Source organism: Harpia harpyja, chromosome 7 (assembly GCF_026419915.1).
Source record: "Harpia harpyja isolate bHarHar1 chromosome 7, bHarHar1 primary haplotype, whole genome shotgun sequence".
NCBI lineage: Eukaryota > Metazoa > Chordata > Aves > Accipitriformes > Accipitridae > Harpia > Harpia harpyja.
Genome location: NC_068946.1, coordinates 50205286 through 50223793, shown reverse-complemented (window position 1 = coordinate 50223793; position 18508 = coordinate 50205286). Strand labels below are relative to the sequence as shown.

The 18508-nt window shown below is 41.4% G+C and overlaps 1 protein-coding gene and 1 long non-coding RNA gene across 2 annotated transcripts in view; one reads left to right on the top strand and one right to left on the bottom strand.

Annotated features, from left to right (window-relative positions):
- LOC128144195 (uncharacterized) overlaps positions 1–10616 on the bottom strand; it is a 158023-nt gene extending 147407 nt beyond the window's left edge. The window contains exon 1 of the long non-coding RNA XR_008236004.1: positions 10570–10616. This is a non-coding gene — a long non-coding RNA (uncharacterized LOC128144195). The remainder of the gene's footprint in view (positions 1–10569) is intronic.
- A 2968-nt stretch (positions 10617–13584) lies between these two features.
- On the top strand, positions 13585–17060 carry CXCR4 (C-X-C motif chemokine receptor 4). The gene is made up of 2 exons (XM_052793382.1): positions 13585–13722; positions 15454–17060. The coding sequence occupies exons 1-2, from the start codon at positions 13684–13686 to the stop codon at positions 16513–16515; spliced, it is 1101 nt and encodes a 366-aa protein (XP_052649342.1). The 5' UTR covers positions 13585–13683; the 3' UTR covers positions 16516–17060.
- Positions 17061–18508: the final 1448 nt, after the last annotated feature.

The following is an 18508-nucleotide window of genomic DNA, read 5'->3' as shown; positions in this document are numbered from 1 at the left end:
AATATTTCTCACAGAAATAAAATTTAAGTCCATTATTTTCTCTACTTTCTCTTGTCTTTTTTACTTGGATGATAAATAGGTCTCTGTGAAACTGGTACTATCCCTGTCCTTACTGAGCTAGGACAAATTTCCCCTAAGGCCTCCATTTTCCTCTGCATTTTCATTTGTCATTCTGCTCAGCCTGCAGCGATTCAAACAGGCCTGCTCCTTGACTGAGAAAGCTTCACCTCTTCCTATCCACCAGGATAAGGTTGCTTTTCTATGGTTTTGTGACAACTGAAAATAAAAAAGAGGGACAATCAACTTCATCTGTCACCATCTTTTCATGCTCTTGTCCCTCAATGACCCTACTGTCTCTGTTCCTATTTGTTTGCTTCTTCTGAACTTATTGTTCATCTTTCCTTCTTTGCCACTCCTCACTCTCTTCACTGTTTAACCTAACTTTTCCCAAAGCAGCCCTCATTCCACAAATAAAAAGCTGTTAACTTCAAGGTGGTTTCTTCACCTTGACACCACCACCAGGATCCAGGTGTTGGATCGTCTCCTTTCATAATTCACCACATCATTACTTTTTTGAAAAGCCAGATGCATAAGTTAGGCTGGCTCCTAGGGAGATTACATTTCTGTTACTAGCACTTGCAAGTAAATAATTGAACTGATATTGATCCTTCTGTTATTTCATGTATGATATTATCTGTTGGACAAGCTATTCTGCAATGATTGTACACAGGACTTTATTTCATTATTACATGTACAAGCATCGTATATACAGTCTCATTTTTACATGTTTCCCTTTTATCCTTTACCACTAAGTTAACTGCCTTTTTAGCTTTATTGTGTGGGCCTTGCTCACAAGCTCTCTCTCTGAGAAAGAATTTACCTGTATGGAAAGTGGTTTCCATGTAATGAATATTACAAAGAATCACAGGCAGACTTACCAGTGTTTTGTTACCAAGAACTAAGAGTCTTTTCAGGAACTTTAGAACAAAGAATGGGCATGAGGCCAGTCAAACACTCACTACCATTTCTTGTCCATCTGTCCCTGACTGGAGTGTAAGAAGTTACACAAGTTTTGCTTTACAATCAACTAGACATTACCTAGAAGTAGAGACAACCTGTTGTTCTTTATTACATTACTTCTATTTCATTGTGTATATCCAATTTGTAAGAACAGACACAAATGCACATTCAAATTCTACAGAGCATTTAATATTAAAATACATATTCTGGTAGTCTCCAAGCTACTGTTCCAATAATTAACAAAACCAACTTTCCAATGTGTTTGTGATTGTGGTTGTATTCCCGAATATCTAACATAATGCACCCAAAGTATTTGCTGTTTAGACTGCAGCCTTTCCCTCAGTGGGGTACTAATTTAAAAATCGAAGTCTAAGAACACAGTTAAACTTTGCTTTTACCAGGTCAAGCACTGACCTCCTCCTAACCCCTAGATTCTGGCTCTGTATGTTTACATTTTGCTTTTACTTGCCTCTTCTTGCCTTTGACTGCTACCTTTCTTGTAGGAAACCACCTTCCACTGGCAATAAGGCAGACAGATGATGAAAAGGCTCTTCTGTCTCTTTGTTCATAAGATTTGTATTGTTTGTGTTTGACTATTTTTCAAAGACTAACACTTTGGTTATGACTGGCCATTGTTGAATCTTCTCTACAATAGTGGTTCTTACACAGTGTATTGGGTCTGCGTGGCAAGGTTTTGGTAGCAGGGGGGCTACAGGGGTGGCTCCTGTCAGAAGGTGCCAGAAGCTTCCCCTATGTCTGACAGAGCCAATGCCAGCTGGCTCCAAGACAGACCCACTGCTGGCCAAGGCCAAGTCCATCAGTGATGGTGGTAGTGCCTCTGGGAGAACAGATTTAAGAAGGGGAAAAAAAGTTGCAGTGGCACAGAAACTGCAGCCGGAGAGAAGAGTGAGAACATGTAAGAGAAACAGCCCTGCAGACCCCCAGGTCAGTGAAGAAGGAGGGGGAGGAGGTGCTCCAGGTGCCGGAGCAGAAATTCCCCTGCAGCCCACAGGGAAGACCATGGTGAGGCAGGCTGTCCCCCTGCAGCCCAGGGAGGTCCACGGTGGAGCAGATCTCCACCTGCAGCCCGGGGAGGACCCCATGCCGGAGCAGGGGGATGCCCAGAGGAGGCTGTGACCCCATGGGAAGACCACGCTGGAGCAGGCTCCTGGCAGGACTTGTGGCCCCATGGAGAGAGGAGCCCAGGCTGGAGCAGGTTTGCTGGCAGGACTTGTGACCCTGTGGGGGACCCACGCTGGAGCAGTCTGTGCCTGAAGGACTGCAGCCCAGGGAAGGGACCCACGCTGGAGCAGTTCATGGAGAACTGCAGCCCGTGGGAAGGACTCACATTGGAGAAGTTCATGGAGGACTGTCTCCCATGGGAGGGACCCCATGCTGGAGCAGGGGAAGAGTGTGAGGAGTCCTGCCCCTGAGGAGGAAGGAGCGGCAGAGACAACGTGTGATGAACTGACCCCAACCCCCATTCCCCATCCCCCTGCACCACTGGGGGGTAGGTAGAGAATTCGTGAGTGAAGCTGTGCCCAGGAAGAAGGGAGAGGTGGGGGGAAGGTGTTTTAAGGTTTGGTTTTATTTCTCCTTACCCTACTCTGGTTTGATTGGCAATAAATTAAGTTAATTTTCCCCAAATCGAGTCTGTTTTGCCCATGACGGTAATTGGTTGAGTGATCTCTCCCTGTCCTTATCTCGACCCATGAGCCTTTGATTATATTTTCTCTCCCCTGTCCAGCTGAGGAGGGGGAGTGATAGAGCGGCTGCATGGTGTTTAGTTGCTGGCTGGGGTTAAACCACAACAACAGTCAGTCAGGAACTACTGAATTAATGATTTTGATTGTGTTTTTGTGATAAACAGCAGTACAGAACATGACTGATTTTATATGCTACTCTAAGATCCATAGGTACAAATACTTACACTTGATACAAGCAGTACCACTGCTGCATTGGTCAACAGAGACTTGCTCACCAGCTCTGGCATAGATTCATGGCTTGGACACTAAAATCTGACATTTGTGGCTGAAAATTTCTTCTCTCTTAGAGCAAAATCAGGATTTTATGAACTACTCAATACTACTTTGTCTTTAGGCACCAGAACGGTACTTTCTCAGCAGTTATTTCCATCTCACATAAAATTGATCTTGCTACCCTAAAAGAAAGGGACATAAACTCTTTTGAATTTAACATAAATGCGTAGTATAAAAGTTACACCAATGCTTAGATTTTGTGATCATCAGGTATGTGATATTTTAACTTTCACAGACATTGCAGCTATCAAAGGAACAGAATTTCAGATCAGAACCTAGGATAATGGGACTGAACTAGGGTGAACAAGCCCCAATAAATCTGTCAAAGCAGTCAATTGCTTAAAAATCTCTTTTATTGGGAAACTGTTCCTAAAGCTTGTTCCTCTGACAGTTAAAAACTTTTTCATGTTTTTACAATGTATATTCACCATGATATCACATCCAGTCATTTGTGTGCTAATACTGGTCCAAATATTTCTTTTCTTTTTCAGATGTCTACTATCCTGCTTCATTGTCCCTTTCAACATTCATTTTGTGAACTAAGAAGCTCTTTCAGTCTCCTCTCACAGGAGCAGCTCTCCATTCCATACTTCACCCCAATTCTCTGCACCTATTCCATTTGAATTCATCTTTCTTGTTAAGAATTGTAAAAAATGTTTTAGAAGACACCTTTCCAGTGCTCTGTATGGCAGCAATAGTACTTATTTCTCCCTTCAGTATACCCTACTTGATACATTCAATAAGCAAGGACATCTCTTTCTCAGCTGTATATGAGAAGTTCAGACTCATCCTGCAACTGGCTAATATATTTATGTTTTTCTCCCTTCTGTCATGTGTAAGGATATCCCAGTTTCAACAGTGACACCTCATTTTCCACTAGTAATGAATTTCAGTAGCTTACTACTTTTTGTCCCAAAGCTAATGCAAAATAGTAAGTGTAACTGGATCCAACACTGAACCTTGAAGAGCTCTACCGATTGCCTTCCTGCAGCCTACTATTTCCCTTTCAGTGTCATCATTGTTATTCCCCTTTATAAACTTCCTCATTCATATTAGATATATTGTATTAATTCCCACAGAGTCTATCTTAACAAACTAAGCTTGTCAACACACAAATAGCATCATATGAAATGCTTTACTAAAGTCCAGACAAGTGGAATCTACTCTATTTCCTTTGCCTAGAAAATTAATTATCAATGAAAGCTATTAAGTAGGCCTACTACAATATATCTTTATAAATTCAACTTCCTTTTTTGCCGTGTTTTCCATTTACTTTCACACTTTTAAATATTCTTCCCACCAGAGGTTGTTCTAAAGCTTTGCATGCTAATAAGACAACTAAAGCTATAGTAGCCCATGTTATTCTTTTTAAATGTAGGTTGTGTATTTGCCATTCAATAGTCACATGACTTTGTCCTGGTTTTGACAGATTTATTAAAAACTAACAGTTTCAAGACTTTTCATTTAACATAGTTCTTTCAGAATTTGATGGAGCTGATATGGTTCTTCTGCTCTGATCACATGGCACTTCTTGAGCTTGGCTTCCACATCCAGTAGGGCAGTTTCCATTTCTATATACTCATTCATGCTCATTCATATTAGGTATCTTTGCCCTTGTCCACTTACTCAACACTTCCAGTGTTTTTGAAAGGTGAGAAAAATCTATAATTAGTTTCTCCCCTCTGCTGAATTACACTGCTCCTTCAACTAGACTTAGATCCTTTGTAGATCTATATCAAAGCAGCAGAGGAGGATTGACAAGCTCCTTCATGGAAAATAGGTATTCCACTTATCACTAAAATACATTTAGAAATCTTTCTAAGACTGACTTGTAAGATACATGTTAAAAACAGATCAAGTCTTTTCTCATTCCTAAGTGCATTTTGACAAGTTCCAGGAATTGAATAGTCTCTTTCCAAATTCAGTAAGATGTTTTATATTTTGCATTGAACATGATGCTAGAGTAAAGTGGCTTCTTAGTTTGGTTTCAGTTTTAAACCACACGACAATCAATCCTTCCCAAAAGACTTTATTTTGGTGGAATAACTGTTGTCAAGAGACTTTGCTTTAACATCTTCTTTGCTTAGAAAAGAAGAAGGAATAAAAAACACAGCTTTCAAACCACAGAACAACCGTTGAAAACTTAAAACCACAATACCCAAGAACAGACTGAGCCTATGATTACCTAACACAAAATGTGGTTTAAACTGGGCATCATACCAAGTTTTTCACAGAAACCCAAGGGGAAAATGGAGTATAAGTATCCATGGTTACAGTGACCCTTGCTTGGCACCTGAAGAGATCTTTCTAGAAAAAGACAGGTAGAAACATTTATCAGGGTCCTTAGAAGCAGCAAGACTTCTTCCTGTTTTTATAAGTTAAAAAAAAAAGATAAAATAGCACTTAGTACAGCCTGTCCTGAACACAGACTGTAACCTAGAAATATTTTTAGAATTCCTCTCTTGTATGTTTTTCACAATATTCACTCAGTACTGAAAAATAACCTCAGAAATATAGAACCATCTACTTAAAATAATGGCAAATCCCTAGAATAACAAATTCATTTATAAAGTGACTATTTCAAGACTAAAGTATTTTTTCCCATGTTCAGTTGCACTGAACTCATGAATGAAGGAACAGGATTGTAGTCTACAATCTTTAATGGAAAAAGTTTGAAGTGTAAATCAAGCTAAATCAGAACCACCGCTGCTGAATATTGAAGCTTCTATACTCCCCGTACTTCTCTTCAGCTATTCCTCGAAGGGTAATGATATAGCTAAACACAGATGACAGTTTGCTTGAATGGCATTTTTTCTTACTTCTTCACTGACACTTACTCACCTGTTCTCTGTTTATATGTATGTTTGGGGAAGATTTTTTTTTAAATGTATGCTGATGCATAACTAGGTATACTGAAGCACGAATAAACATGCACACATGAACAAGTACTCAAGACAACTAATTTTCTAGGTGCTTCTCCTATGTGTGCAATAATCTGGTAAGACAGTGAAAAAAGAGAGCTCAACTGAGTTTGGATGGTAAGTTCCTCTCTCCCTGGCAGGGAGAAACACAGCTATTTCACCTTAAGGTCCATGTACAAACCAAATGCAGTTGTCCTTCTTGTGAAAAAGGAAAAGGCAGGAAGAGATTTTTAATGCCCTTTATTTTGTAGGATGCTTATCTTCTATTCTTTATGCTCCTTATGGATTCTGCCTCCACTTCTATTGTAGCGGTGAGGGCTCCACAGTTCCTCATAACAGATTGTTGCTGAATCACCCAACTGTACAGATCTGATCTGGATCAGGCATTAGCACGCTATCACATTTCTGTCAAATCAGCCAGAGTGCATGCCATGACATTTGTAAAGTCTTCGTTCCAGCCATTATGGTAATGATGTGGATGATGCCTGGTTCAGCATAAAGTTTGCCCAAAGTTGCCTGTTCCACTTTCTAAAAATGAATTTGAAACAGCAAGATGAAAGTTTAGCAAGTTCAGTTGTAACAGATTAGCTCTTTCTATCATGTGGCTGGACCACTCTTTATGCAGTGAGATGCCCTGAAAATTGGATTTACCTCCCCATTAAATCAGAAACAGAGGTTCAATATCCCAATCATTTCTTCAAGCAGTTCTGCTGCTGTCGTAGAGGTTGGTCACCTAATGACTGAGAAGAAATCATACTGTGTGACCTCAGTGATTATTTACAAAGATTAGGACCCAAATCCTACCTACCAAATTTTCAAAACAGCACAAGCAAATATCACTATTCATAACCAATCAGCTCAAAATAATAAGTGTGTAATATCACACTCATTTCACTGGCAATTAATGAACAGAGAAAGGAACGTACCTGCCATAAATATTCCTACAGCTCTCTATCTACATCCTTATATTTCACTATAAATAAATGGATATAGCAGGCTGTATATGTGTATTTACTCATGGTATTTAAGCAAGTACTGTATATAGAGGGCTTGACTCTAGCACTGAAAATTTGGCAAGATTTAATGGAGATTTTTTGGCTGGTTTAGAAATGCTGGGTCATGTTTCAACAGACATCAAACTGATGGACAGTTACTCAGTAAATGCTATCAATTACCTAAGTAGGAAGCACTGACTCAGAAATGTAAACCCAGTCTTACTCCTGCACCTGATAGAAAAAAGGCCATACCTCAATGGTGTAGGGCAAACCTGGCTTCCAGCAGCAAGAAAATATCTGGAAGTCTAAAGTGAATTTTCAGGGAAATAGTGGGAGGAGAGATCTGAAAGAAAGATATGATGGGAATGCACATTACTGAATTTGCGTGACCTTCCTACTTGCTGAACAGATTCAGCCACTAATTTTGAGAGGAAACAGACAGGCGCAATCCCTGGCATGCAGATTCAAAAACAACTATCCAAGCTGAGGTTCAGCACCCATATGTACAAACTTTACTTCAAAGCTGTTGCAATAAAACTAAAACATTTGTGAGCTTCAGACTGCTAAACTGAGCTAAACAGGAAGAGTTGTGGCTCCTACTCTGCTTTCAGTGCCACTTTTTAGACACGAAACAAGTGGGCAAATGAGCTAAAGAAATTATTTCAGCAAGCTCAGAAGCTCACAACGTGAAAAATCAATACCTACTACCACATCCAAAGAAAGGAATTAGAAGAAATGTGTGAAAATGATAAAGAAAGCATGGCACATGCTAGCATACTTTGCTACATCCCAAGCATACAGTTCCACAGACACAATTTCAACAAAAGATTGATCAAAAACTGCCAGGGCGGAAACACAACATCAGAATGCTTTTCCATTGTGTGGAGCAAACAGGCTTCATGTATGCTAACTGGGCACTGCTAGTAGCAGAGGTATGAGGACATGGTCTGATGGACCTATTTTGAGTCATAGAATAATTCAGGTTGGAAGGAATCTCTGAATTCAAAGCTAGACTAGGTTGCTCAGAGCCCTGTTCAGTCTATTAGTCTCCAAGTAGCTATGTCGTGTTTACACTGCTAGGAGAAGCACGGTCCTAGATATAACTGTATCTCTAAAGCTATATACTACGAAATCATGAAATTGTGAAACTGCATACACGTATACGTGAATATCTGAAATAGGTTTTCTAATTTTATCCATATGCTCTTAAGACAGGAATATAGCATGCTCTTAGCACAGGTCCACAGAAGCATATCCTGTCCTTAGTAATCCAAACTGAACTGCTAGCAAGTTTCTAATGGAATTTTACAGCATAAAAGAGCATCATAAGAAACACATCTCATAGCTGAACAGAAATCTATCTGAATGCTATGAAAGCCCAAATCCTGCTTGGTTATAGTAAAGAAATTACTTGCGATATACTTAGGTAGGTTTTAGTTTGTTTTCATAATTCTGACCTGACCACAGTTCTGGAAAAAAAAACACTTCAGCATGTCTCCAGAAGTGTTCTGCTGTATAATCATCAAAGATGATAAAACCTTCAGATTCAGTGATATGCAAATGAAGACATGTTTGTTAAAAGGATTAACAAAGTTGTTCAAAGCATCTTTTTAGTCTACTCTGCTTCCAAACAAACAATAAACCGTCCGCATGCAGTGAGATTTGCTAACCCATAAACATAGCCAAATGGAGGAAGAAGATCAGAACCTTAATGAGTTTGGTCCCCTTTGAATTTTAGCTGATCAGTGTCACCAATAATTTCAACAGGCTCTAAAATAAGCACTTTCTGTCTTCAAAGTGCCTTGCAAACATCAACCAATTAATCCCTACAACTCTCCTCTGAGGTAGGTAAGTAGGTATTGTTATCCCCATTTTACAGTTGGGTGAACACAGTCAGAAGGGTTAAGTGATTTGCTGCAGGCCACAGATGGAGGTGGGATTAAAACACAAGAGTGACTATGATTCCTGTTAGAGGACAGCGCTTTTTTTTCCTGCTGACTTTTCTGTGCTGACTTTAGACATCTTGGCCTTGTGGCAATACTTAAAGGAAACAAAATAAATTCTCCTTGTTAAAAGCAAGAAACCATAAAGAAATCTGTCTTTATGCCAGTATTGATAACATTTTTTGTTGCCTTATACTGATGTAAGGCTTTTCCTTTAATTTTGTTCTGATAGTCAAGTAACATTCCATTCATACAGGGACTTATTCCTGTGGTAATGTAACATGCTACCAATTGAAAGATACGTCCTGCTCCTTTGCAGATTTTATCTTGTCTTTCTGCTTTGAAATCAGTAAATTTAGGTGGCGCCCTGCCCATAAGGTAGGCAGACAGTCTCCTTCCATGATCAGGGTAACAGTTGGTAGGCTTATTCCACTGCAGCACAGGCAGAAAGAAATGGAGACAAGGAGCTTTGAGAACCAAGGGCAAAGCAAGCCATTAACTGAAACCCAACTCCAGCAAACCGCTTGTAACCATTCTAACAGGCGTAAGATTGATACCTTTCCCACTTCAACAGAAAGATCAGATGGAAAAGCAGAGTATATCCTTTTCCTCTCTATGTATACAACTTCAGGCCACTTGAAGACCCATTTGTCCTGAAGTCAATCCAGTGTATGGTAATAAACATTTGAGTTTTATAAGGAAACCTGTTTTCATCTAGTGGCAAGCAAGCCCACAACATCAGTTCCCTAGAGTATTTTTTAGAATAGAAAAAAACGACTACTCGACGCTAATGTCTTGCAAATCCTGAGCACATTTTCTGTTACATTTTTCAGAAGACACTCCCCACACTTTCAGAAGCCTTCCAATACAGGAACTGACACGTACAGAGAAAATCAGTGAATATTTGAAAATCATTCACTCCCAACTACATAGTACAGTAATTTTAGCCATATTGCTTGTTACGTATTTTTAAGACACAATCATCTATCTATGTGTCCTGAAAGGATAGCTCCATTAATGCTAAAAAAGAAGGAATAGTTTATTAATACACCATTGTAATTAATACACTATGGTGGTATTCATATGTTACATAAACCAGGGATCGTATTTCCTTTGTGTTAGGTGTCGCACACAATGGTGTCATCAAACTTTTATTAGCTAGAAGTTTACTTTGTTAAAGACACCTGTGAAGCCTTCCAATTAAGCAAGTCATTTAACACAGTTAAATAAAATGCAAGTTATTTTTCTACTTCTGTGGATACTGAATCAAAAGGATGTTTTTCCCATGAGAAAGGGTTATTAGAAACTATTTTGCTCTTGCATGACCAGCATTTATGTCTCTTTTTAGAAGACAAAAAAACAGGTTAATGATTCACAACCTGAGCAATTGTATTGTTAGCATAGCAGTGTAAGAACATGTAGGATTTTGAATCTCAGAGAGCATGTTCTCAGTAACAAAAATATGTATTACATGGGTTAGGAAGGGTCTGATTTTCACAGTAATTCTGTAACTAGAAAAACATGTAATGCAAAACATAAGCTTGGAAATTGCTATTTGCTAGCTCCGTCTTAAGATTTGTAGCTAACTCTGAATTACATGCTCTGCAGAAACAGCTCCCTTCTTTTATCACTTTGGAAATTATTAACTTACCCTCGATGGTCCTCTGTGCAGCAAAGGAAGTTTTCACATGGATTTTCTGATAGGAGAAACAAAAGAGATCATAGATAACAAAAGAGCAGTGTGAATGATAGTTTTAGAGGACCTTCATCCAAACACATTGCAGTGACATCTCATCAGATAGGGTATCAAGCCCCACATTTCCCACCGCTCAGCACTACCATGCTTCAGGGCTAATCCATGGAACTAGATCATTCCTCAGTTCTGAATTTCTTATGTTATCTATGAACACAAATAACTGAACACATCCCATTAATTAATGAAATCAATTTTCATGTAACGTGCTTTACTGTTACGGATCTATCTGCACAGTAAAATGGAGGTGTGATAGCACTCGCCTACTTAGGCTGTAACTACACTTGCAGTTCTTTGCATGGGTACCCCACGTGTCAATGCACTCCATGCTATCCACCCCAATAAATAACCAACCAACTCTCAAACTTGTCAAATAGCTCTAGAGTTCATGTACATATACATATTTTCTTGCTCATCTGCAACCATTGCCACAAGCCACCTGCACTACAAGCGTATTTTAATGTTCTGCACTGTATACATAGAGAAGGAGCAGTGTTTAATCTTCTATACCCCTCTGACATGAGAATATGTTCTCCATAAAAATACATCTGTCACCCATATGAATTTCTGGCAAGGTAGGATCCAACTTTTCCTAAAAGTTCATCTCCCCTGTATGCAGCTCCGTATCCCAATTAGGTTTTTAGCACCTGTTCCACATGCATATTTCTGAAAATCTGGTTCACATGTTTGCAAGTTCAGTAGGCTGGAGAGCCTTTCAAGCAGCATACGCTTGCTGAAAACTGCACAGCAATTGCTGGTGCCATGAGCTGGGCATCCTCCATAAGTGAAAAAGTGAAAGATAATTATATAGACGTGATCCTACTCATCCATATACAAAAATCCCTCATCTGCCCCTTTATCTGCCTGGTCATCTAACACTGGGCTGCAGATTACTTGTGGCATGTATTTTCCTATTTGTATGTCTAGAAAGTAGTGAACACATCACAGGTTCTATGGAAAATAAGGAACAAATAGCAATAACTATAATTTTGTCACACTTGTTTTTAAAGAAGTCCAGCAGAGTAGAAGTATGGTAACATAAGGCTAGGATTAGTATCTAAAAATGGGGACTCTGCAGAAGGTTTTTTATTTCTATAGAATTCTAGCATGGTGTGCCTCAAATTTTTCTGGATATAAACTCAAAGTAGATATTGAGTTTTCTGGAACTGCTAATTCCTGAGTTATAATCAATTAAAGTTTGCTTTTAATGCAACTTGTATGTGATATTCCAGACCTGCTAACAAATTATGAATTATTATCAAATTACAATGTAGTTAAAGTACCTAATCACATTATAGGTCATACCTTACATACCACGATTTTAACAAAAAAAGAAAGATAATCAGTGTTATTAATCATAACCAAACTCATACTCACTGTAATGCATGAGAAGGAGTTCTAGAGCTTTTAGGGGAAGAGTAAGAGAGTGACTCTTGTCAAATACCTGGAAATAATCTTTGCATTTAAAATTGGTGGCTAACTCAGTGCATGTAAACTGGTAATAGGGACATTTAAGAATAAAACTTTTGTTAAATTTTCATTTTGTTCATCCCTTGAAGCTACCAGGGTAATTTGGGCATATTGTTATTACATAAAGAATGCCCTTCTCCCTTTTTCTTCTTTCCGCTCCAAATTCCAACTGTAAAGAGTAAAACTATATAACAGAATCAATTATTCCCAATATAGTTACTCACTATGGTGTGAGCTGTGAAACTGGGGGGGGGGGGTGTGATGATGACATATTATTCTAATCAAAATCTTTTCTGCAAATTAGTTTACCTGCATGAATATCAACAGTACTGGGACCCCAGCGACAACTGTAAAGGAAATCAATGATTCTGTTTTATTTTTCTTTATATTTGGGTTGGTTTTCCCTTGCAAACCTATTTTATGATTGCTATTTTTATCCTACATCTACAATTTCAGGGTCTTCTCTCTTTTTTTTTTTTTTTGTGTGTGTTTGTTTGTTTTTAGATTATCCAACTACTGGAAACAGATCACTACTAAATATACTCACCCTTCACTTTTAAAAAACTAATTTACCAACCATGAGAGAAGGAGAAAGACAAGCAGTGTTCCTGATATTAGTAGGCAAATAAAGAGCTCACTGTTTGCTATTTTTAGATGACAAGACATTGAGCACGCAAATCCACAGTTTTAAATGAAGTTGGCAGCACCACTGTTTTGACAATGTTTTATCTTCTTCCTGATTTCTATTGTTTCCTTAACACATTTCTCGCAATGTTCCAACGCTTTTTGGCACAACGAACCATCATCCTATCTCGGACGTGCTGACGAAGCACCTGCAGCTCCTCGTCAGACTTCTCACCCAAAACCACAGACGCCAGGGGAGTTGAGCGGGCAGCCTGCAGCCCGCTCACCTTGCAGCCCCTGAAAGGCCTGCAGAACCCCTCATCCCTCAGGAAGGACCATCCCCGTAATTCCTGCCTCTCCCAGTACGCTCCCTCCTCAGCAGGGATGAGAGACGGCCCTGAGGACTGCGTTGACTATGTTTTGAAGGGTATGCAGGACCTCGCCTCTTCCCCCTCCATCACGATTCCTGGACCCGTGACTTCGCCCGGAGCTCGCCCGGGGGTACCCACGGCAACGCGGGGCCCGACAACACACTTCAAAGACTTTTCCTGAGGGGAAATTCAAAAACCCGCTTGTACGAACACATCAATCAGCGGGTGGCAAAAGCCCCTGCGCGGAGCAACGCCCCCGCGGGCACTCGGGGCAAGTGCAGTTCCCATGCCCCGGCGCTGCAGACAAAGAGCGACCCGAGGCGCCCGCCCGGAGCCCGGGGCCGCGGTGACACCCGCCGGGGAGGAGCCAGACGCGGGCTGCCCCCGGGGGCGGGGGGGGGGGGGGGAGCAGGGGAACTTATAAGAGCCGCGTCCCGCCAGAAGAACCGGGGCGTGTGTTTGGAGCAGCGGCGGGTGACGGCGCTCGCAGAGGCGCGGCGGCAACAACCACCACCACCACCACAACTCCAGAGCCCAGAACCGTTAGATGGCTCAGAGCATGGACAACACCCTCGACAGCCTGGATGTAAGTGCCGGGAGCTGAGCCGGCCGGCGGCCGGCTGCTCGACGCCGCTGCTCCGCGGCCGCGGGGCGACAGCCCTCGCTCCCCTCCGCGCTCGCCCATGTGCGCGCTGTTTGCAAACAAAGGTGTCCCCGGCGCAGACCGCGGGGCGCCGGCGGGCGGGCATCGCCCCGAGCCGCGCGGGGAGCGGGGCCGGGCGCCGCGCCGCCGCCTCCTTCCCAGCCCGCCTAACTGCGAGGGTCTGCGGGGCGCCAGCGGGCAGGGGCTCGGCCCTGACCTCTTGCCGCTGCTGCGGACCTTGCTACAGCTGCGAGCCGCTGCCGGACTCCCGCTTCTCTCCTCGGGCTTTGCTGCTCGGCCGTCAGCTGAAGTGACATGTGGCGCCTTTGTGGGCTGAAAAACGCCGGCAGAGCGGTTGGAGCCGCGGCAACGAGCGGAGGGGGTGGGGGGGCCGCGGGAAATAAGTTTGGAGTGAGCTGGCTCCAGGGAATGGCATCCCTCTGCCCCGCGCCCGCCCTAACCTCGGGCTGCCGGTGTGCCGGAGCGCGGGAGCCGCCGCCCAGCCGACCCCCCCCCCCACCCCCTCGGGCCGAAACGCGGCGGCGTCCCGGTCTTGGGGAGGCCGCTCTTCTGCCGCCGCGGGGTTTTGAGAGTGGTTGGCACCGAAAGGGAGATCTCTGGCAAGTTCCTACTTTGGTCCGGCGTTAATGCCCGCGCGGAGCTGGTGCATCCGTGTGCGAAGTGCTGCGGGACCCTCGGGGCGCAGCCTGCGCGGAGGTCGGGGGTTCATGGTGTGTACAGGGCACGAAAACTAAAATCTGAAAACCTGAGGAATTGTACATAGCCAGGTGGCACTCGCCCGCCTGCATCGCTTTTCAGCGTGGTGGCCAAAACCGTTGGTGGTTTCCTGATGTGCTTTCATGCCCTCACCAGAATTTCGCTTCCTTTTTCCACTGCTGTGCTTAGTTCAGCAGTCTGGCTGCAGCCCAGCACCAGCCAGCTTCACCCCCTGCCCCGCAACCGCAAAGGGTGGGGAACAAAGGGAGGGGAACGTGGCTGGTCGTGATGACCCTCCATGGGGTTTGAGTTCCCCTGCTTCAGGTCAACTCTCTCTTTCTTTTCTTTATGGGCTTTGGGACTTTTTTTTTTTCCTTGCCTCTGTGTGTGGAGCTGTCAATTGCTTCTCAGCAGGGAATTCTTGCTATTATTTATCCTTTATTACATCAGCCAAGGGTACCTTCTCCATTTCTCCTTGACCCCATCCCCTTAACGAGAAGGGACTTCTGAGCAGCAGCATTTCTGTCTTAAGTAATTTTTTTTTATAGCTCTCTCTTGTAAGAGTTAAATGTCATGGGTAATACTCTGTGCAGACTAACCTCTTGCATCCAGCACTTCTGGACTCATCCATTTGTAGTATGTATCTGATTAGAGCACTGAAGTGTCCAGAACCAATGATATTTCTGGGAGTAGCCGTGACCTTTCTTTTCCCTTTCATCCCCTGTCCTTAGGTACAAGATCTTAGTCCTTAGAGAAAGACAAAGGAAGTTTTTTAACTTGTTCTTATTTGCTGTACATTTTATATATATTTAAAAACTGTATTTTTCTGTCTGGTTTTCAAAAAGTTTGCCTGTTCATGATGATGGAAACCGTTCAGGCAACTGTTAACGTACTGTCATACAGGGTAAGCTTTTGCAGAGGAGCTAACATCTAATTTTTTTTTTTTTTTTTTTTTAGCTCTCCTCCGGGTTAATCATTGAATTTTCTGATAATGGCACGGATGAGATTGGTTCAGGTGACTATGAAGACTACAGAGAGCCATGCTTTCAGCATGAGAATGCCGATTTCAACCGGATCTTCTTGCCAACAATCTACTCCATCATCTTCCTAACAGGAATAATCGGCAATGGATTGGTTATTGTTGTTATGGGCTACCAGAAGAAACAAAGAAGCATGACTGATAAATACAGGCTGCATCTCTCTGTGGCTGACCTCCTTTTTGTCATCACCTTGCCATTCTGGTCTGTGGATGCGGCCATAAGCTGGTACTTTGGGAACGTTCTGTGTAAGGCAGTTCATGTCATTTACACAGTCAACCTCTATAGCAGTGTCTTGATTTTGGCCTTTATAAGTTTAGATCGTTACCTGGCAATAGTCCATGCTACCAACAGCCAGCGACCGCGAAAGCTGTTGGCTGAGAAGGTGGTGTATGTAGGCGTATGGCTACCAGCTGTGCTTTTGACAGTGCCCGATATAATTTTTGCCAGTACTAGTGAAGTAGAAGGCAAGTATCTATGTGATCGCATGTACCCTCATGAAAACTGGCTGATTTCTTTCAGGTTTCAGCATATCTTGGTAGGACTTGTCTTGCCTGGTCTAATAATCCTGACTTGCTACTGTATTATAATATCTAAGCTGTCACATTCAAAAGGCCACCAGAAGCGCAAAGCCTTGAAGACAACGGTTATCCTCATCCTTGCCTTCTTTGCCTGCTGGCTGCCATATTATATCGGCATCAGCATCGACACGTTCATCTTGCTAGGAGTCATCAGACATCGTTGCAGCTTGGAGACAATAGTGCATAAATGGATCTCCATTACCGAAGCCCTGGCATTCTTCCACTGTTGCCTGAATCCAATTCTGTATGCCTTCCTGGGTGCCAAATTCAAAACATCAGCACAAAATGCCTTGACATCAGTTAGCAGAGGATCAAGCCTCAAGATTCTTTCCAAAAGCAAACGTGGGGGACATTCTTCTGTTTCTACAGAGTCCGAGTCTTCAAGTTTCCATTCCAGCTAACGCTGCTCCTTGCCATCATTTTATAAATAGACACTTTAAAGTTGCGCAAGATTTCAGAAAAACAAGACTGACCATAATGTACAGATTTATTTACAGTTGGAATTTTATATTGTTTCTTTTAGTCTCTGTGAAGTTTAATTGACTTATTTATATAAAAAAGCTTTCATATTGATGACAAACTGTCTAGGCAGGTCCTGTGGACAAGTGGTTAGTTCACAAAAGTTTTAGTGCTTGTCTGTATGTATAGATATGTGAACTAAACACTTCTGGATTGTAGCAAAGTGACTGTTAAAAGTTTAGAAAATATTTCTCTGTTGTTTATATGTAAATGTTTTCAGTGTTGCTGTTAAATTCTTAAAAATTTGGCTGGAGATCTTTACCTTACTACAAGATGTTTGGTTTACAATAGCTTAACTCTGCTGTAGAAATGGCACTTACAACCAAAGCCTCCTCTGTTATATGCTAGGGTTTTTTTCCCTGTTCTCAGTAATTGATGGTTTGCAAAATTTTCTGTTCAAGGTAAATAAAAGTATATGACAAAAAGTCATTTTGAGTGGTATTTTTATTTCTGGTTAAATGTTTTCCTCAATGCTTTTATTTACAATTCTCAATGCACAATAATTTCTTTGAAAATTGCATGGCTCTTCTATGAAAAGCAGGAAAATGAGTTTCCGTACATATTGATTATTCAGTTGACACCTGTGAGTTCCAAGTCATTTGTTTTTTCCACCAGAACACATTTACTCCAGTTAACATTACCTTTAGAATACTTAAACTATCACTTTAAACAAAGAACTTTTTGAGGGCAAAATATCTACAAATGAAAACCAATCTACTTAAGCAATTGCTAAAGTTTACAGCCTCTTAGGAGTCAAACTAAGATTACTGCATGTGACTAACCTTTATGCCATGCATATAAAGTCAATCCTACATTTCTTCTGCCTTTGGCTGTTCTTCTAAATTTAGTTTCACATGTTAATAGTGATCAAAAGTAGTTGAATCAAAGCCATTTTGCTATTTGACATTGCATTTGGACTAGAAATAAATTTATTGGTATATCTCCTCTGTGGAAGCTAAGCGTTTTTTCTCTATGGAGCTTTCCCTATCCTGTCAACATCCAGATTTTCAGAATAGAATAGATAATCTTAACATTCTTTTTAAAAATCCAGAATGTGTACCAGTTCTTAAAAATATTTTTTAAGTAGGAATCAGCCAAACTATAGAATTTCTAATAATTCTTGTTGAAATCCTATTTGTCTAAGTTAGTTACATCTTCATGTTAGTAGAGTGCATTCAAAAGTAATGACTACCCAAGAGGACAGAGCCATTGAGATGTTTGTGTGTTCCTACATTAAAAAAACAAACACAACTGTTACTGATCTATAAATAATTAAGAGTTTGGAAGTAAAAAAAAAAAAACCGAAATAAACAATACCTACTAGTCACACAACTGAAATAAGCAACCTGGATATTGCAATGATATTATTCAGAAAGAATGTGTTTTCACAAGCACAGCACCCTAGTGATTTTGTGAAGCATGTACCACTATGGTAAACTATACATTAAATCACATGTTTTATTTTAGATATTTTCATAAATGCAAGAGCTTTCTGTTTTCAACTTCCCTCCTCTCCAGTCAGGAGGCTGCAACCTTGGCTGCATCCTGCATACTTTTTCCCTTGCAATGACGGTAGTAGTCATCTGATTCTATGTTGAGCTGATTCAGTTTGCTGAACCAGCACAAAACTAACCTGGCAGAAAAAAAAATAATTTTCCAGCAATTTAGTGAATTGAATGAGCTCAGTGAGGAATCCAACAAGCACTCACTACAAAAGTGCAAGACCCTGTCAGCTGGAGCCAGGCACAGGGAGAAAAAAGTGAGATAAAGGAAGAGGAAGCAGGTCCCCCCTTTAGCAACTAAGCTTCTAGATCAGTTAACTCTAATGTGTATCTTCACTCAACATAACAAATTAACAACAGAAAAGATGCATTC

Coding starts and splice junctions, on each gene's coding strand:
- CXCR4 (XM_052793382.1), top strand. CDS start 13,684: ATGGCTCAGAGCATGGACAACACCCTCGACAGCCTGGAT. Junction 13,723..15,453: donor ACACCCTCGACAGCCTGGAT/GTAAGTGCCGGG, acceptor TTTTTTTTTTAG/CTCTCCTCCGGGTTAATCAT.